The sequence below is a fragment of the Molossus molossus genome, unplaced genomic scaffold, assembly GCF_014108415.1.
Source record: "Molossus molossus isolate mMolMol1 unplaced genomic scaffold, mMolMol1.p scaffold_m16_p_20, whole genome shotgun sequence".
In the NCBI taxonomy this organism is placed as follows: Eukaryota; Metazoa; Chordata; class Mammalia; order Chiroptera; family Molossidae; genus Molossus; species Molossus molossus.
Genome location: NW_023425356.1, coordinates 40,455,811 through 40,477,182, shown reverse-complemented (window position 1 = coordinate 40,477,182; position 21,372 = coordinate 40,455,811). Strand labels below are relative to the sequence as shown.

At 39.2% G+C, this 21,372-nt stretch overlaps 1 protein-coding gene across 1 annotated transcript in view; it reads left to right on the top strand.

The window, feature by feature from the left end:
- HMCN1 (hemicentin 1) overlaps positions 1–21,372 on the top strand; it is a 427,446-nt gene that overhangs the window by 307,937 nt on the left and 98,137 nt on the right. Inside the window, exons 51-57 of the mRNA XM_036272178.1 lie at positions 1,165–1,278; positions 2,367–2,512; positions 6,606–6,756; positions 8,593–8,787; positions 10,264–10,377; positions 16,035–16,222; positions 18,064–18,160. Of these exons, the coding sequence (XP_036128071.1) occupies positions 1,165–1,278; positions 2,367–2,512; positions 6,606–6,756; positions 8,593–8,787; positions 10,264–10,377; positions 16,035–16,222; positions 18,064–18,160 (1,005 nt within the window). The remainder of the gene's footprint in view (positions 1–1,164; positions 1,279–2,366; positions 2,513–6,605; positions 6,757–8,592; positions 8,788–10,263; positions 10,378–16,034; positions 16,223–18,063; positions 18,161–21,372) is intronic.

Sequence of the window (21,372 nt, the reverse complement as noted above, 5' to 3'; positions counted from 1 at the left end):
AGAAGTATTTATGTTGTTGGTTGTGTTCTATTCTATTGATATTTTAATTTATAAAATGATTTGTATATATAACATAAGCTAAGGTACTTGAAATTACTTTTTGAAAGACTTAACAAAATATCTAAATAAAAAGGCAAATAAATAAACACCACAGTGTAATTGATTGCTAAAATGTGTTATGTGGAATACCAAAAAGGGGTAGACATTTATTCCTTGTGGAATTGAACCTTGAAAGTTAGTATTTAGATTGAGTTTATTTATCCCTCTTTAACACCTGGCAGTATGTATGAACATAGAAAGAATTAAGAAGTATGATCGCCAGCTTTAAGAAACGTACAGTCTTCTGTGGAGATGAAACATGTGCAAGTTAATTAACAACATGAACGCATGAGTAATCAGGGGTTATGAATAGTCTCGGGGCATGATTCATGGAATAGTCACACGTTTTATAAGAATTCAGAAGAAGGAATGGCCACTGTGGGCCAAAGTGGCTAGGAAATGCTTTGTTGAAGTCAGAACTTGAACCGAACCTTAAAGAAAGTTATAGACCCTCTGTTGGTTGGAAATGAGTTAGGAGAGATATCAGATCCATCAGGCTAACGAATGTGGGAAAGGCATAAAGAGAGAATGTCCTATTTGTGTGCAAATAATAATCATTAGACTCTTCCCCTCCCATCTGAGTGGAGACCGTGTGGATGTGGATGTTGCAGAGAGGGGACCAGGTCGGAGGTAAGTTCTGGAAGGAAAACTGGAGTCATGTTTTGAATCCCTGGAGGAAAGGGTTTTGACTTTATACTTTAGTCAATTGAAAGCCATTGAGGATTTTTAGGGAGAAGTGTATCATAATAAAAACTGTCTTTTAGCAAGATCGATCTCTCCTGATAGGCCAGGTAGATGAGAGGAAGAGATGACTAAGGTGGAGACCTATTTACGAAGAGAGTGAAACAGGGCCCTTAACTAGAGTGTGCACAGAGGTCAGAATGGCCGTCAGACGGTCCTGCAGTGCCCATCTATTTTATACCCTGTCTTGTGTTAAATACCTATCACGGACTTGGCATATAGAAGAAGAAATTTATCAGTAGTAAGAATTAAAACCTTGGTAATGCGTTCGTGCTCTGCCGCTACTGTGACTTCAGAGATTCTTCATTGGCCATGATTTTTCAGGGGGCAGGGCTCTGCAGATCCTCAATGCACAGGAAGACAATGCGGGCAGATACTCCTGTGTAGCCACGAACGAGGCAGGGGAGATGATCAAGCACTACGAAGTGAAGGTCTACAGTAAGTTCTGAATGAACGCCATGTTGCATGTTTTCTCCACGTTGTCTTTTTCAATTCTGTTTTTTTGTAGTTATGAGTCCACAGTTATGTATACTCACTACTGAAGTTAGCTGATGCAGCTTCATTGAGATGGATGTTGAATTAAGCATTATGTCCATGACCTCAACTGCATAAAGATGTGAAGAGCCCACTCGGTCTACTCACTAACATCTTGTTTGGGAATTTGTCAGTGGCACTTCCTTAGGTTTCTCTGTTTTTCCTTCTGAATGACCCTGTGGGCTAAGTGATAGTACTTTCATGCCCAAACTGTTGTTTAAATACATAGGCTCTAATCAGCAGTTTAGGATGAGTTCATCAGTGACTTTGGACTGATCCACCTGTACATTGACCTATAAATAAAAAGCAAAACCCTGGCCGGTTTAGCTCAGCAGCAAGAGCATCGGCCCGCAGACCAGGGAGTCCTGAGTTCGGTTTCTGCTAAGGGCACGTACCTCGGTTGAGGTTTGTCCCCAGCTCCGGTTGGAATCGTGGGGGTGGCAACCACTCGATGTGTCTCTCTTGTGTCACTATTTCTCTCTCTCTCTTCCTCCCGTTCTCCTTCCTGTTCTATCTGAAGATAAATGCAAAAATGTCCTCGAGTAGGATTAAAAAAAAAAAAGCAAAACTAATACTACTATTAATAGTGCCAACATTTCAAGATTTTGTTGTTTGTTCTTAAAGAGGAAGAATCTCTTTCTGATTGTCTTTTGTTCTTTGAATCAATCTCTTAAAGACCAAATAAATGCATTTTATGGGTTATGCTCCGACTGTGTCTGGGGATCTGGAAAGAATGAACCTAACTGTCCTGGGAAAGACATTAGTCTTGTTGTCAGTATTATAACGACAGAGGGAGAGTGATATTTTCCTTCATAATCTGTATCTGAATACCACCCTTTCATAGGAGGCTAACTTGGGTTCTTGATGAAAGGGACGTAGAAAATGCCCGTTATTTCCTTGTTTTCTTGTAAAGTGATCCTCAGTGTAATTTTCATGGTATCCCGTGTATTTAAAAGAACCAATGTTTAACTTTAATATTTGTTTTTATCCAGTTCCACCCATAATCAATAAAGGGGACCTCCTGGGGCCAGGTCTTTCCCCTAAGGAAGTGAAGATCAAAGTAAACACCACCCTGACCCTGGAATGCGAAGCGTATGCAGTCCCTTCTGCCTCTCTCAGCTGGTACAAGGATGGACAGGCCAGTCACAAGATTTTTCATTTGCTGATGGTTTCTTAAAGACGCAAATGGTCAATTAAATAATAGTAAGAGCAAAAACAGGCACAAGTTACTCAGAGAATCAATGTGACCTTAAAACTAGCATGGTCTTGCCCTGGCCAGTTCGGCTCAGGGGTTAGAGCATCGAGAACCAAAGTGTCTTGGGTACAATTCCCAGTCAAAGGCATGTACCTGGGCTGCAGGTTCGATCCCTGGCCCCGGTCAGGGTTGTATGGGAGACAGCCAGTCGATGTACACATTGATGTTTCTCTCTCTCACCCTGTCCCTCCCTTCTACTCTGTGTAAAAAAAAAAAAAAAGGAAAAATACCCTCAGGTGAGGATTAACCAAAAAAACAACAACAACAACAACAAAAAAACCCCACACACCCTGAACTGTATTCAACAATATTAGTATCATTCCACCATTGGAAAGGATTGCCTTTGTGTACATCAGCAGTTGTCCATGAAAATTCAGCCACCTTCCCATTGGGCGGTGGTTTTTGTGTTCTTTGGTTTTGCAGAGTAAATAAACTTTGTGGAGAAGAAACACAAAAACAGTGCCAACTCAGATTATGATAGGCATAACATAGGTACCAAGTTTAATCAGAACTTTCTGTTAACACCTTTAACTTTTACAGAAGGTAACACTTCTAACATTCCAAGATGAAGGGGAAAAGCTAAATGTGATGACTAAGTGCCCGATACAATGAACTGGGCCAATGAGAAACTTTAAAGAAAAGCACATCCTTTGTTTAGGTGATCTGACTCTCAGACCACAGCTTCTCACTTCTCAATCAACTTATTTTATTCCATGCATGTGTTAAAGAAGTGTGCTGGCGTTTCAAACCAAAATAGATTCTTTGTAGCTGCTGTTCATCCAGGGCTTAATACAGATGTGACATGGCTAAGATTGTCCACTGCTCTTGTCCTGTTTTACACATAATCAGCCAAAGGGTCAGTTAAATCCAGTTGTAGAAGTTCAGGTCAGAGTCACGATTTAAGATGCAGAAAGATATAGCTTTATTTTTTCAGATCACAGATGGATTTTGCAATACTGGCAACTGAAAAAAATCATCTCATATAAAATAAGCAAGTTTCATCTGGAAACCATTATAAAAGGAAAAATAAGGAACTCCCACCATGTTCTGTTCACAGTTTCTGTTCTGACTGCAGCACACTTCAGGGTACAATATCCAATCTATATGAGTTGACTTGGAAACAAATAATGTCTTTCTCCTTGAAATCTTATTTGATTTCTAATTTTATCTAAAGCCTTTTCATTCATTGTAGTTACTACACAGCTGCACACACACACACACACACACACATACACAAATACATGCACACAAAAGCTGGATGATGACTAGAATTATGTTAGGAACGAGGCAGGTGTTTTTTTGTTGTTGTTTTTTTAAATTTTGTAATGAATTATTAAATTACAGTTTCAAATCCAGACTCTGAAATCGATACAGTTGTGATGCTTTAAGCTGTTAAATTTTTTTTAGGATTTGGGATTGGTCCCCTTGAATGTGTACCAAAAATACTGTTTTGTGTTGTTTTTTTCCCCTCATATCCTGTTATTTCATTCTTCAGATAAGCAATACCACTGGAACAAAACAGTGTTTTTGAGAAAATCACCGAAATTATTACCAATGTTAGACCAAATAAGTTTTGATGCAGCCTTTGAGTTTTATGTATTAATGCTCTGAAGCTCTTTATTTAGCATAGACATTTTAAATTATGCTGTTTTTATGAAAGTGATGTAATACTAATAATGATTCATTGCATCCTACATTATTTATTGAGCATATCGTTCCTTTGGGCAGACCTTGTTTTAGTGTGGCAGGGACAGTTACAAAGGAAAAGGAAAAAGATCTCTGTTCATATGAAGTTTGAGGAGACAAAGACTGAACAAATATACCAGTAAAACATATAATGTGCCAGATGGGTAGACATTATGAAAAAATTCAATCAAGAAGAAAAAAAGAGGGGGGAGGGGGGAGTGTGATCTCTAATTTATACAGGGCAGGCCTCACTGCTAAGGTGATATATGAGCAGAAACCCAATAAAAGTGAAGGGAGCAAACATTAGATATCTGAGGGGGAAACATGCTGAAGTAGAGAGAATCTCAAGGACAGAGGCCTGAGACACTTTGGCTAGGATGCTGTGATCTATGAGAACACAGAAGATATGAACAGAGGATTCAGTAATGGGAGCCAGATTACACTGCCTGGTAGACTTGGCCTTTATTCTGATGCGAAGCCACTAGAAAAATTTAAATGCAAGAGTGGTATGCTCTGACTTAACATTTTTAAAGGATTACATTGCTTCTGTCTTGAGAGAACAAAGTGATGGTCTAGACTTGAATTTATTGTAGTGGTGCAGAAAAGAGTTGATAGTTTTTTGTATGAAGGTTGTAGCAGGACGTGAGGGAAAGAGATGCATGAAATCACATCAGGAGAGTGAGTTTAGACAGAAGAGAAGAGGTCCAAGGTTTAAGCCCCAGGGAACTCTTACACGTAGAGTTTGTGGGCAGAGCGTGAACTGTCCCAAAAGATAAGGGGAGTAAAATATATCAAAAGGAAGACAAGTGAAACTGTGTTAAATGTCACCGATTGCGTAAAATAAAGACTGAGAATTGAGCAGTAAATTTGGCAATGTGGATGTCATTGGTGACCTTGACAGAGTCATTTTGGTCAAGTAGAGATGATGAACGTTGGATTGGAGCAGATTCAATAAAAAATGGAAGGAAATGGAGATCGCAAATATAGAAAGTGTTTTTAAGTCTTTGACTTTTGAGTAGAAAAATGTGAAAGTAGCCTGCAGTCTAAAGAGTTTTCTTTTAATAGGAGAAGTTATACTATGTTGTATGTAGATTGAAATAATCCAGTGGAAAAGAGAGAACACAGTTGCTGGAGGGTTGTCCTTGAGTAGACCCCAATAGGCTCACAATGGACAGAGAATGATATTAACCAGGGTTAAGGTTTTACTAGGGGAATAAAAGTAAGGGAAAGGGGGGAAGAGAGTTGAGGGTTTATACAAGGAGTGATTCCCTCCCTTCTCTGGGTCAGGAGGGAATAGAGATCAGGAGAGTGAGAGGCCATGGAAACATTGCAAGATCAGTGGATTGTGGCTCCTCCCAGGGGCTCCAAGATTTACTGGAGTTGGGATGCTAGAAGTGAGTTCGAATGTTAAGAGTGAATACTTGAAACTGAGATTATGAAGTGGTGTCGTTATTGGTAATTATAAGGTCTAAACACGACTCACCTATTGAATGGCTTAGAGGGTTGGAAACAAAAAAATTAAAGGAGAAGAGGTCACAGAGTTGGATGCACACAGCACTGAATGACTATGTAGGTAGGTGTTGAAATCACCAAGAACCATGAGAAAAGTATATTTAGAAGAAATGACATTGATCCAGGAGCTGAAATCTTGAAGGAACAAGAGGGAACTTAGTATAAATGGAAATACATAGAAGATGAGAAATGTTCTATTAAGTGTAGGTAATGTGATTAATAAAACATTATAATATAAATATCTGTAAGTTAATATTCCATTAAGTACAGTAATACTCTAAAAAACATCATAATATAAATATCTCCAGGTTAAAATGTTCATTTAAGAACCAGTGATATTTCTGAAGGAACAACAGTGATTTTTAGATTAAATCAGGTTATGTTAATGGCCCTCAAACTTTCATTTAAAAACTCTAGGATTTTTGACAAAATATAATAAAATATATGCTTTTTAATACATTGTGGGATCAACTTGAAATGCTTTTTTCCTAATTGGATATGGTACCTAAGACCACTTCTTATCATAAAAAAATATGTAAATGTACCACCCAGAAATACCTGGCACAGATGTAAACTATATGAGTTATAATTTTCAATAAATAAAAATATGATTATTCAAAATCAGAGTACAATAAATTAATAAAATTATTGTTGTCTTGAGTATTTCTCATCAAATTTAATTTTATTTATTTTGAATCATAAGAAGTATCAGTTGCATGGTCTCTGAGAGGATTTATTAGTGTACTTAATGCTAACATTAATTATAATTGAATCACAGCCCCTAAAATCAGATGATCATGTTAATATTGCTGCCAGCGGACACACACTTCAAATAAAGGAAGCTCAAATATCAGACACTGGAAGATACACTTGTGTGGCATCTAATGTTGCAGGCGAAGATGAGCTGGATTTTGATGTGAATATACAAGGTAATACTAATATGCTTGTTGTTTATCATTTAATTTATATATGTCAAAGCAGTGAAAAAGAGATTTGGCTTGGTTTATTTTCGTTTTTTCTGTTGACGATATAAATTCATTATTGAAAACTTGGACTTCAGAAATTAACAAAGAAGAAAACAATCCCATTATTTAGGACTATGTCAGTTATTTTTATGTGTTTACTTTTGATAATTTTCCTTCTGTTATATTTTGTAAACATAAACTGCATTTACAATTACGATCACATAACACATACTTCTCTGTTACATTGGCCTTTCCCCCAGGGTTATATCATGAAGCTTTTATTTTTAATTTTTTTTCTTTATTGATTTTAGAGAGGAAGTAAGAGGGAGAGAGAGAGAGAGAAACACTGATGAGAGAGAACATTGATTGGCTTTCTCCTGCATGCCCCTCACCAGGGATTTGGCCCACAACTTAGGCACATCTGACCGGAAATCAAACCTGTGACCTCTCAGTGCATGGGTTGATGCTCAACCACTGAGCCACATTGGCTGGGCAGCTTTTTTTTTTTTAAAACACACTTAGGTGGAAGGAAAAAGGTAAAGTACAGAATTTAAAGTAGTTAGACTTGGAATGATGATTTTAGGCTTCTAAAAATTTTGTGAATTAAAAAACAAAAACAGCCCTGGCCGGTTTGGCTCAGCGGTTAGAGCATCAGCCTGCGGTCCAGAGAGACCTGGGTTTGGTTCCCGCTAAGGGCATGTACCACAGTTGCAGTTTGTCCCTGGCCCTGGTTGGTCATATAGGAGGCAGCCTATGTGTCCCCTTTCATGTCGATGTTTCTCTCTTTCTCTCTCTCTTCCTCTCTCTCCCTCCCACTCTCTCTGAACAAAAAATGGAAAAATGTCCTCGGGTGGGGATAAAAAAACAAAAACAGAAACTAAACTTTGTGACTTGGGTAAGTTACCTAAATATTTCAAACCCCAGTTTCTTTGTTTTAAAATTAATGTTTTGTGGAATTTGGGTGACAGTTAGATAAGATAAGGATGTAAAACTCTTAGAAAAATGCTTAAGAAATGATACCTGCTATTATAGTTGATAGTTATTCTCAACATGATTTTTAATAACTATACCTGTTTTACCACTTGAATATTAAAGTATTTATTTAACCTTATTCCTGTTGTTGAATGTCTGGGTCATTTCCAAGTTTTCACTACTCATATGTAATGTTTCACTGAACAGTTTTTACGTAAAAGTTTTGTACATCTTTGATTTTTTCCATAAGTTACTAATAGCAAAAATTTTAGGTCAAGTGTTATGCACACTTTTAATGTTTCTGCTGTACAGGCAAATTGCCTTCCAGAAAGTTTATCCTTGTTCCCCAGAAATGTTTGAGACTATCGTATTATTTTAGTTAATGGACTTATTAATCTTGATATCTTAACTTCTTTAGCTTTCTTAGGAAGATAAATTACTGGAAAATGCTCTCAACGGAACCATTATTTGTAATAGCTTTTCCAAATGTGTTTTTCCTGCTGTGATTATATTCCTCAGCCTTGCTTGTTTTAGTAGATCCTTCCTGGGAACAGGCATTTTTAACAGGGAAGGCGGGCAGGGGGTGGGCACAGCATCCTGAGCCCAGTAGTTCTCCTTCTTCCCCGTGAAAACCAGCTCCAACTTCTGTCTACTACTTTTCTGGCGAACGGCTCGAGTTGGTAGATGTAGAAATACTTGCAAATATTTTCACATTGTCTAAGTTATTACATTTACATATCACTCTTTGAGAGCACAGCCAAGGTCTCCGTTTAATGGATTGACACTGGCACTCATATGTGTCCAAAATTCCGTGTCTCTCCTCCCTAGTCCCTCCAAGTTTTCAGAAACTCTGGGAAATAGGAAACATGCTGGATACTGGCAGGAGTGGGGAAGCCAAGGATGTGATCATCAACAATCCCATTTCTCTCTACTGTGAGACCAACGCTGCTCCTCCCCCCACCCTGACATGGTACAAAGATGGCCATCCTCTGACCTCCAGTGACCGAGTGCTGATTTTACCAGGTAAGGATGGCTGTGAACAGGGGGAAAATCCGCATCTGTGCCAAATGTGTTTCTTCTCATTTGTTGATTGACTTTCTGGTCATGTAATTTAACGGACACAGGCTGCCAAATGCCACTGCTATCCCTATAGTTTCAAGCTAGAGAGCACTTGGCATAGGATAGAACCCTGTAGTGAATTTTCACACCTGCGACAGGATCATTCTGTCAATGTGAGGAAGTCCTTTGGCACCTCTGTGTCTCTATTTTTCTAATAGTGTTATGCAATAATCACTTTGGTTTCTATACATTGTTCATGATAAATTCTACGATATATTTGCAAATAGTTATACTCGGTTTGTTAAATACATTTCTCATAATTCAGTAGTAAAGATGATTAGTTTCAAATATTTTATTACATGGTTTATTGATGGAAAAGGAGACATTTAAATTGTTGTGGAATAGTAATATTTTCAAGGCTTCTCTTCACCCTTAGCAAACATTCAAATAGGCTTGTCAAAATTTATCAAGTTATATACTTACGTAAGGTTAGTACATCCCACTGTATGTTAACCTTATTTTCATTAAATAAGAGAATATCCTGAAAAAATGGAGAGTAAATAGAAATGACAACTAAATGTAATATGTGATCATGAATTGGATCTGGACTTGGTTACAAAAAGCTATAAAAGGTAATAATAAATTAATGACATCTGAATGTAGATTATAAATTAAATAGCAGTTTTGTATTGATTTTACATTTTCTGATTTTGTTCATTATACCATAGGTATATAAACAATTGTCCTTGTTTTTATAAAATATAGATCTATGAGTATTTAAGGGTAAAAGCACATCACATCTCCTACTTACTCTCAAGTGGTTCAAAAAAAGATTTTATATATATATACACACATATATACACACATACATACATATATAATATGTGACAGATCATATACATATATGACAGACAAAAGTAAAGCAAATGGAATGAAAAATAAATAATTGATAAACATCAGTTAAATGTTTTGTATAATTATTACAGCTTTTCTCCATATTTGAAATTATATCAACATGAAAAATTAATACACAGTCACTCTTCCGAGATTGTATGTATAATGGTGTAGTGTATACCTTTTGCATACTTAGCTATTCTTTTTCTCAAGCTACTACTTGCATGCAATAGTGTGAACGTCTTTATTTGTGTTCAAACTGTAAAAACAAGATGTTACTACATGGTAACATTCCACATGGAACATGATGAGGAGCACAGAGCAGCATGTCTGCCTGAAGGGAAATCCACACAAGCTATTCATTTCTCAGGAAATCTAACTCGTGTATTGGGTCACTTATCAATAATGCAGTGTTTGTCGTAAGAGTGAGTTGTGGGATTAAAACAGAGCCAGTAGAGAATGTGAGGAAGTTGTCAGACCTGAGAAGTTGCATCTGTTCGTGACCAGTGAGATTTGCCGAAGTAAACACGGGGGACTCGCTTGCAGGTGGGAGAGTGCTGCAGATTCCCCGGGCGAAAGTGGACGATGCGGGCAGGTACACGTGTGTGGCTGTGAACGAGGCTGGAGAAGACTCCCTTCAGTATGACATCCGTGTACTCTGTGAGTTTGTTTTCTCCTGTTTCTTGCACATTCTTTTGCTCAAAAATATTTTTGAGGAGCTAATGTTTGCAAGATGTTGAACTAAGCATGTTAAAGACTGTAAAGATAATCAGAAACTGATAGTTCTCCCAAGGAGTTCATTGTCTTACACAAATTGAAAGCACGTTATTTAAGTCTCTTGAAGTATCAAATAAACTGGCTTAAACCAAAAGAGAGAGACAGGCAGAGACAGAGAATCCATTGACTCATGACCCCGAAAAGTCTCAGGGGAGAGTTGGTTGCAGTCTGACTTCCTTGGCTCAAAAGAGTTCACCAGACTTGACCTATCTCTTGGCTTTGTTTTTCTCTATTATTGTCATTCTCAGGTAGGGGGTCTCTTTGCCTGGCACATTGGTCCTTTGAAACTCGAGTCTTACATCTTCTAGTTTCATAGACAAATGCAAGCATTTCTTTCCCAGTATTTACAACTGAAGTCCTAGAATTGGATCTCCCGGGCTTTAACTGGCCAAGCATGCATCACATGTTTATCCCTGAACCAGTGACAGAAGCCAAGGGGCCTAATTGATAAGGCCTGGTTCATATGCTCACTGCCATCTCCATCTGAACCCATGGAGTGAGCGTGGAAGAAGCATCGTGCCTTGAAGGAAAAAGAGAGTTACTGAATCAGGAACACATCCTTCCTTTCATCAGCATGAGCTGCGGTGGTGGCAGTGGGGAGGCCTAGGAAGCGGTCTCGTGAAACATTTTGGAGGAAGAGAGGAAGTGAGAGGAAGTATTGGGCACTCAGCTCCGAATATGGATGACACCGGAACTTTTATCCTGGGTGACTAAGAAAATGGTAGTAGGATTACTAAAGATAGAAGACCTAGGAAAACACATGGTTTGGGAAGAAGGGAGTCGATTATGTTTTGGACATGTTGACTTTGGCATGGTCCCGAAATGCTTCGGTAAAACACTGAATGAGGCGCTGGAAATGTGGAACTATAGCACAGGAAAGAGAACTAAGCGAAGAGTATAGATTTCAGAGTTATCCATGAGCCGGTGATATTCAAAGGCATGAGATTTCCAGCAGAAGGGGTTGCAACTAGAGGAGAAGGTCAGAAGGAGATCATTGTGAAATCATTTACAAGTAGGAGACAGTACAAGGACAACAGATATAGAGGAGAAACAATCTGAGAAGTTAATCAGGAGCAGTAAATGACCATGTCTCCGAATCTAAGGCATACAAAAGGTTACTAAGAAGTGGGTTTAGTACTGAATGTTAAAACAAGTTTAGGGAAACAAAAACAGAGGCTAAGAACTCATTGGTGAAATGCAAATAATCACTTTTGATAGTACAGTGTGATACAAAGTCACAGAGCAAATGAATACATATTAAACCAGGAATCAGAAAGGAAAGGGAACCAATGCAATCACACTCTCAAGACATGAAGATGTGGACTCGTGTTTTAGGATAAACAGCTTGTTGAGGGAAAAAATAAACTTGCTTAAGAGAGATTCAAAATTTCTTATGGGCCGAGGGAGATTGTGTGTGTGCGCGTGTACGTTGAGAGCAGGGATTGACGGAGCAAGGTCCTAGGAAAGGAAAAATGCAATCGAGGAACCAAGAGGGGTGAATTAGCCTTTCATAGTAATAGGTTACCATTCGTTGAAATGGTAAGAAGAGAAATGTAGGGATGTGTCTAAAATGTTCTTAGTCCTTTGCTTAAGTGTGAGACCAGAGAGAGAGTGGTAGGGTGGCATTTGGACCTGTAGAAATGGGAAATGTTAGTGATTGCCACAATGGGGGATGTGATAAACATTCAGGTGTTGAATTTGGAGCTAGTGGGCTCAGTCATTGCTTTCTGCAGCCACCCTCAGTAACCTGGGGGCAAAAGTAGAGAAAATAGATGATGGATAAGGAGTGGATGAGGACATGCTCAAGAGAACAAGGTACACATTGTGCCCGCACTGGAGGGCGAGAACGCATAGAATGTGCCATAGCCAGGCCGTCTCTGAAATGACCCACTATGAGATCTGGGCAGGGCGAGAGGAAGAAGGAGCTAGGGAGGTGGATGGACTGATCATGAGGGAGGAGAAGTAGAAGAACTAGAGTGCTCAGTGTGAGCAAAGAGCAGATAATGAAGGAAGCCCAAAAAGAGATGGAAGAGAAAAAAACACGAGTTCATAATTCACTTATTTGACAAATATCTATTGATTGCTCACTATGTGCCAGGCACTGTCCTCGGCACTGAGGATACAGCAGTGAGTACAGTAGACATCGATCCTTCATCAGGGAGCTTATACACTTGCAGAGGGAAGAGGTGTTAGTGTTGAATTGACAAAGGTATGACTGTCAATGGCTGGCTGAAGTGGAGTGGAGGTGAAACTAATTAGGATGCTTTGGGTCATTGACATAGACTTTAAAGTCTACAAGATAATGATAAGAAGATAGGAAAGGGCCTGGCTGGTGTGGCTCAGTGATTGAGCCTCAGCCCATGAACCAAGAGGTCACCGGTTCCATTCCTTGTCAGGGTACATGTCCAGGTTGTAGGCCTGCTCCCCATTGAGGGGACATGCAAGAGATAGCCAATCAATGTTCTCTCTCATCAATGTCTCTCTCTCTCTCTCTCTCCATCTCCCTTCCTATCTCTAAAATCAATAAAAAAGAAAATAGGAAAGGGATGAAAAGACCATTAAAATCATTGCTAACATTATCAAGAACCGTGAAGGAACATCCCAGACCACCTGGTTTAATTTGACCTAAGTTTGGAAAGAGTTTAGTTTAGGACAGGATCGGATCTGATAAAGAAGAAAGATAGTGTGCTTTGGGAAGGACTGGGGTTCCATCAAATCGAAATGGAATTTCGGAATTGGGTAGTCACCTGTAGAGTTCATGCCTTCAGGTTGTTATTCTTAATTAAGAGGCAGTTAGAAAACAAGTTGGAGATTAGTTTAGAGAGGTGGGAACAAAGCAAGAAAAATGAACTGGCCCCTAAATTCTGTCTCAGTTAGGGCTGTTGCACAGTTTGCTGCTCATCCCTAGGTACTGCTGAGAACCATTCTGAGTGGTGTAGCTCAGGCAGCTGGGGAGACAGGTGAGAGCAAAGAGCTTCGGTGGAGACCTCCAAGGTCAGGCCTTGGACTTAGGCTGTACCGCCTGGTACTTCTCAATGATTCCACTCTAGCAAAAGTTGAGGCAAACATTTCATCCTTAATGATTAAAAGATCTCACTTGATTACCTTTTGTGGTGTGGGGCTAGTGATAGCATCATTTAATCTGAAATTCAAGTTTATTATTTATGCATCTGCGGTTCAAGCGATATACTTCATGTTAGCTGAAGTATAGTAAAAATCATATAACTGAAAATGAAAATATGCATTCAGAACAACATTGAAATGCACTTATGTGCCTTGTCGCACTGACCATTTCCATGGCAGGCCTTCAGTTTATTTATTTATTTATTTTTTAATTCGGTTTTTTATTAATTTAATCCATTGGGGTGACATCAGTCAATAAAATTATTTAGCTCTCAGGTGCACAGCAGCTGAACTGCACTGCGCTCAGCACCCCGAGTCAGGTCTCCTCCTCTTCTGTCGCCATGGATGCCCCATGACCTCTCCTACCTCTCCCAGCCTCCCTTCCCCTCTGGTGTTACCAGGCTACTGTCTGTGTCTATGGGGGTGTTTTTGTTTGTTTGTTCGTTTGTTTTTGCTTAATCCCTTCACATTTTTCATCCAACCCAGCAACATCCCTCCCCTCTGGCATCTGTCAGTCTGTTTTCCATCTATGAGTCTGTTTCTATTTTGTTTGTTAATGTACTTTGTTAATTAGACTTCACATGAGTGAAATCATATGGTACTTGTGTTCCTCCGACTGGCTTATTTCACTTAGCATAATGCTCTTCAGGTCCAACCATGCCACCGCAAAGGGTAAGATTCCCTTCTTTTTTACAGCCAAGTGGTACTCCATTGTGCACATGTACCACAGCTTTTTTATCCACTCGTCTACTGATGGGCACTCATGCTGCTTCTAGATCTTGGCTATTGTAAATAGTGCTGCTATGCACACAGGGTGTATATATTCTTTCAAATTAGTGTTTCAGGCTTCTTCGGATATATTCCCAGAAGTTGAATTGCTGGGTCATAAGGCAGTTCCATTTTTAATATTTTGAGGGAACTCCATACAGTTGTCCACAGTAGCTGCACCAGTCTGCATCACCACCAACAGTACATGAGGGTTCCCTTTTCTCCACATCCATGCCTACACTCGTTTGTTGATTTATTGATTATAGCCATTCTGATGGGTGTGAGGTGATACCTCATTGTGGTTTAAATTTTCATGTCTCTGATGATTAGTAACACTGATATTTTTTCATAGGTCTATTGGCCATCTGCATGTCCTTTTTGGAGAAGTGTCTATTCAGGTCCTTTGCTCATTTTTATATATCATTTTGGGCAGGGGAAACAAAAGAAAAACTAAAGAAACTGGACTACTAAATCAAACTAAAAAGCTTTTGCACAGCAAAGGAAACCATCAATAAAATGAAAAGACAACCTACTAAACGGGAGAACATATTCACCAATGATACATCTGATAAGGGGTTAATACCCACAATTTATGAAGAACATAAAACTCAACAGCAAAAAAAAACAAAAACAAAAAGGCCCCCCAAAACAACCCAATTGAAAAATGGGCAAAGGACCTGAATAGACATTTTTCAGTTTATTTTTTGAAAGACCCAAATGCCAAAAGTCTGCTTCTGCATTAAACATAGCGTCTTTACTGATTGCGAAAGATATGGTACATTTTAAGAGAGCAAGACATAAAATAACTAAGCTTTCAAAACAAACAAAAAGATTATTCACTGGGTAAATAAATTTCTACATTCACAAACAACCAACACATGTGTTCCTAGTTTATTTAACAATTCCATTTGTAAAATTCTACGGGTAATATGTGATTTTTCATAGCTGACTAGTCTAACATAAAGTAGACATGACCTGGATTCTACAGCATTATTATATTAAATGAGAACGAATATCCGTAGGAAAATCCAGAGCCTGACTTCTCAGACTTTAGTGTGCTTAAGGATCACAAGGAGAGTTTGTTAAATCGCAGACTTCTTGGCACCTGTTAGGGATGCAGATGGAGGAGAGCTAAGGTGGCCCCCAAAATTTGCATTCCTAACCAAGCTCCCAGGTGATGCTTATACCACTGATATTAGGGCTGGGGAAACACACTTTGAGTAGAGCAGACAATTCCCTTGCAAATGAGACCAATGTACCTTTGTGTAATTAATCTGGTTTGTAGACGACCAAATAGACTTACCTATAGATTCATGCAGATGCCTGAAACCCAGAGGGCGCCATGGAAGGGGCTGAGAGAGAAAGCATGACAAGATATATTGGGGAAGAATTGGGATTGACCTAAATGGGAATGAAACTATAGGACGGGTTAGTCCAGGGGAGGTCAAGGGAGGGGAGAAAGCAAAGTCAAATTCACGTCATTTTTATCTCCGCTAACTTATTAGTGTAAACTATTACTTGAGGATCATGGATTCTAATTCAAGTTTTGCTCCTCGATTTCACAATTTTTTAAAATGGTCAGAAAACTAGAATCATTTAGAAACAACCTCATTACCTGTTATTGTCTCTTCATTGCAATCATTTATTAGTGCCGCCGGTTATCAAGGGAGCCAATGGTGATCTCCCTGAGGAGGTCACCGTGCTGGTGAGCAAGAACGTGGTGATGGAGTGCCTGTCCGGGGGCAGCCCTGTACCAAGGAATTCCTGGCAAAAAGATGGGCAGCCCTTGCTAGAAGATGAGCATCATAAATTTCTATCTAATGGAAGAATTCTGCAGGTAAAAGTGAAAAAAAATCTGATTTTAGAATAGCTGTTTGACTTTGTATTTTATAATTGTCTTTATGACTTTTAAAAATAATTTTTATTATTTAGAAATAGATTTGTAAGAATAACAACATAAAAAGGATATAAAGTAAAATTATTTTTCCTCATTTTATTCCCACTATAAGAGGTGACCGTTATTAACAGTTTTGTGTAAATTCTTCTGGAAAATTGTCTGGACATTCAACATACACACACACACACATCCACATCCTAAGTTTAATAAAGTATGGACTTTGTCGTAAAAACCACATATAAGCTGCCCTGGCCGTTTTGGCTCAGCAGTTAGAGCATCGGCTCCAAGGATCAAAGAGTCATGGGTTCGATTCCAGGCAAGGGCACGTATCTTCGTTGCAGTTCAATCCCTGGCCCTGGCTGGGGACATGCAGGAGGCAACCAATCAGTGTGTCTCTCTCACATTGATGTTTCTCTCTCTCTCTCTCTCTCTCTCTCTCTCTCTCTCCCTCCCTCCCCTTCCCCCCCGCCCTTTCTCCCTCCTACTCTAGCTGATAAAAAATGAATGGAAAAATATCCTCAGGTGTGGATTTAAAAAACCCAAAAAACACATATAAGCAAATTATTACAATCCTTTTCATTGTATATTTCTGATGGTAAAATTCTAGCTGGTATAAGATTCCCTGTAGATTAAAATTTACTCTCTATTGACAAAGAATTTAAAACAATATAATAATAATGAAAGCCCCATAAATATCCTGATGGGCATGTCTATATTTTTCTTTTCAGGTATCTTGAAAGATAGTCACTTGTAGAAATAATACCAATGCTTTTCTTAGGTTACAACTTATTAATTTATTTCTTGAACATGTAAATGATATTCTATAGGCCCAAGAATCTAAGCATAGCTATTAGTGTATCTAATGCAGGACATATCTCATGGAGTTCTTTATTAAAAGAAAAAAAGTGAGTCTTGTTCACTACCTGTAAATAATTATGAATTTTCAAAGTATCTTCTAAACACCTTACTTCTATTTGATGATCATACAACCTCTACCAAAATACTTAAATGTTTCTGTGTTTAGGGCCAAAAGACATATAGGTGGATAGCAGTTTCTGCTAAATAAAATAAATTATAACTGCTATATTAGCTAACCATTGCAAAACAAACCCCTCAAAAACAAGGGCTTAAAACAGTAAGCGTTTGTTTAGCTCACAGTTCTGGTTGCTGGGGGATTTTTCGGTCTCAGCTGGGCTTACCCAAGGGTCTATCTGCTGTGGGTAGGTAAGTGGTTCTGCTGATCTTGGCTGGGCTCTTACACACTTAGGACCTCAACTGCAATAACGGGGCTGATTTTTCCCCATGTGAACCCAAATCCTCGGCCAGGTTGGTCCCAGCTCCCTCCCATAGCGGTGGCAGGGTTCCAAAAGAGTGGATAAAAGTAACAGTGCCTTTTCATGCCTAGGTTTGAAATGACACACTGCACGGTCAGACACGAGACCAGTACAAATTCCGTAACTTCACTCGTGATGGGGGAGCTTCAAAGTCACATTGCCAGGGGTGTAGATGGGGAAGTGGGGGAGTCATTTGGGACACTTCTGTAGTCAGTACACCCCAAAGATGTGCAAAATTACCTTTTCTGATGGGAAATCTTTATAAGTAAATATTTACTGGATTGACCTGATTAATAAAAGCCAGCGCCAATGCTATTATGTGTAATTATTTTTCTTATGTTCATCTGGTATTAACTTGAAAGGATGTGTATTATTTAGTCTCAAGATGATGACAAGTGGCTTTATAAAAAAAAAAATTCAGTTGGAATTTCTTTATTTTTCCTTCAGATTCTAAATGCTCAAATATCAGACATTGGCAGGTATGTGTGTGTTGCCGAGAACACAGCTGGAAGTGTGACAAAATACTTGAACCTCAATGTGCACGGTAAGCGCTCCACTCCAAAAACATCTGCTAGGGTGCTTGGAGAGGCAGGAGAGCTATGTTTTAGATTACGTAGGCTTTTTTTTGCATTTTTACCTTGAAGCCATGTGTGGGGCCTGCATTCATCCAGTCCCCTCATGTTCTCCCCTCTGCAGCTAGTAGGATTGACAAAGCACAAAGTATATATCTAGGGAGCCTGTTTTTATATTATTTCAGCCCCTCAAGAGAAAGTAGTGACCCCTACATATTTGAAAGTAAAAAAATAAATAAATAAAATTTTGAAATCCCAAAGATTGTATTTTTTGTGTGAAGTTAGAACTAAATATAGATCTTTTACTCATAAAAATTCATTTACTGGTCCTTATTGAAACATCAAGGGTAGAATTCATGTTGAGCTATATCCTCCAATACTTAATATACTCCCTGGAAAAGAAGAAGTCACTTTAAGGAGTGAAATAATTCCAAAAACCACCAGCACACCTAATTCATTCATCACACTTTAAGTGTGCAATAAAGTGTGCAATATATGCTAGTCACTCATACACACACACACACACACACACACATTGCTAAAGACGCAGTTATTTGTCTTCCACAAGAGTAGTTTTGTCCTTGTGATGCACAGCTGCTCTCAGAATATTAAATTGGAAATGAGGAACAATTTTTATAAAAGAATTCCTTTACATGTGTGATACATACATAAAATGCTGGCTTGTTTGGGAACTGGCTGAAATTTTGAAATTTCATGAAAAACGTCTCCCCTGAAAGGACTTCAATTTAGCATCATAGACATTCTTTCCTGGTGTGACGTGGAGGGATTATTGGTGTCTAGCAGTGTTTGTTGTGTGACAGATATTTGGAACACTTTCATCTTTGTATTCTCAGTATTTAGCACAGTGATTCACACACAGTAGGTACTTCATAAATATTTTCGAGTGTCTTTTCATGAACAAATCTGACCAAACAGAAACAAATGTGTTATGAATTCCCAAGAAGAACAAATTAATTAAACAACTATGACCATTTAAAAAAAGCACACATTCTAACCCGTCAAGTGCAATAGAATCAATGTTGAAAAATAAAAGCATTCGTTCTATTTTGTGATTCGCCATGGCAGAATTCATTTTCCCTCCTCTGTGTGATCAAAGCTGCCTCATACACACCCGTTTCCCCAGCTGGAGCAGTTGCCTTGTGTTATTTTTGCCTTGTGTTATTTTTTTATATCTACGTCCTCACCTCTAGTCCATAACTTTGTTATAAAGGCTTTGGGCGAATGGTCACTTGGTTTCCCTGAACTTAGAACGGTGTCTCGAGTTGCGATAGTTGCTAAGTGAATATTTGTCGTTCCTTTATTGTATGTTGTGTGTGTCGGTTGTTTCTTCCTGCACAGCACGAACACCTGAGGAGGGAGCTAGTGTGTACCACTAAGGACCAGGGTTCAGGAGGGTTTCTCCTCTCACCAGTTAATGGGGTCTTGAACTCCCGATTGCAGCCACAAATCCATACTTACATTCTGGGAAATTTCATTTGGAGGAGCTATGATTTAAATAATTTTCCCCTAAAACCATACCATTTGTAATCTCCCTCTGCAACAAGGCTCAGTTCCTCCGGACTCTGCCTTCAGACTGAGCCTCTGTCTGTTTCCAACCCTGTGTCTTCACTCTGCTTCACTTCATGGAGCAGCATCTTGGTCATCTCTCTTGGCCCGTGTCTCTCAGGCCTCCGCTGCACTAAGAGCTCAGCCCTGCACACAAATCAGTGCAGCAAATGGACTGTGTGATACCCACCAGGCGCTCTGCCAAGTGTGTTGTGTGTACTGTTTCACTGAATTATCTCAATAACCCCGCGGGTGGTTACCATTTTATACCTCTTTCAAGATGGAAAAGCTGAGGCTCAGTGAGATGAAGTAACATACCCGAAGTCATATGGGTTGAAAGTGCAGACCCAGGATTCTAACTTAGTCTGATTGCAGAGGTTGTATTGTCAGTTGCTTTTCTGAATTACCGCTCACTGAATCCCACGTCTGCACTGCACCTACCCACACCTAGGTAGCAGCCATGACCGGAGGAACTCTGACAATCAGGAATATTGGTATCATGATCGATTCAAGGTACCAGCTTGAACTGGAGTCTCTGTGCTGCCTGCACCCTCTCCCATGTTTTTACTCCAAAATATTACATGGAAAATTCGAGAAATAAACAGTTCATAAGCTTTAAATTAGACCCCGTTCTGAGCAGCATGATGAAATCCCGTGCTGTCATCTCCTCTGTCCTGCCCAGGATGCCAGTCATCCCTTTGTTTGTTGTGTCCACATCAGAGATGCTGCCTGTCCTTTAGTCCCATAGTAGCTATGTTGGTCATGAGACCAACGGCCGTGGTATCACGATGCTTGTGTTCAAGTAACTCTTACTGTACTTACTAGTGGCCACAAAGCCCAAGATTAGTGATGCTGGCAGTTCAGATATGCCAAAGAGAAGCCAGAAGTACTTCCTTTAAGTGAAAAGTTTTAAAAAATAGTATATGTAGGGTTTAATACCATCCTCGGTTTCAGGAGTCCACAAGGGGTCTTGGAACATGTCCCCTGCATGCGGATAAGGGGGGACTACTGTATGGTGTGCATTCCTGTCTTCCACTTAGCTTAGTCCTGGTCATGTTTCAAGTATCTTCTTTTTTTTTCTTTTTCTTTTCATTGAGTTTATTGGGGTGGCACTGGTTAATGAAATTATACACATTGCAGGTGCACAATTCCAAAACGCATCATCTATACCTCGAGTATCTTAAATGTCACTTCCTCCTCTTGATCACCACACTAGGATAGGTTCCTCCTGTCACCCTATTTTTCTGATTGACACTCCTCGCACTTGTAATTACTAGGCCGTATAGAACTGGCCAAGAATAGGGGTCCTAGAGCTGGACTGTTTCACTGCCAAACCAGTAACCAGCTGTGAAATCTTAGGCAAGGTGCTAACCTCTCTCTGTCTCACCTCCTCATCTGTAATATGACGATAAGAGCTGTATTAGCTCATTAGTTTATATGAGAACTCAGTGCATTATTGATCTTACTCTTTTTGATTCGAGTGTTTCTCTGCACAGATTTCTTTCCTTTTTTTTAAGCAAACCATACTGTTGTTTATGTCTTTTCTGCTCAGCTTGAAAGTCATTGATTTACATTGTTCAAATAACCTGTATAATTTAGTGATAGACAGATACTCCCT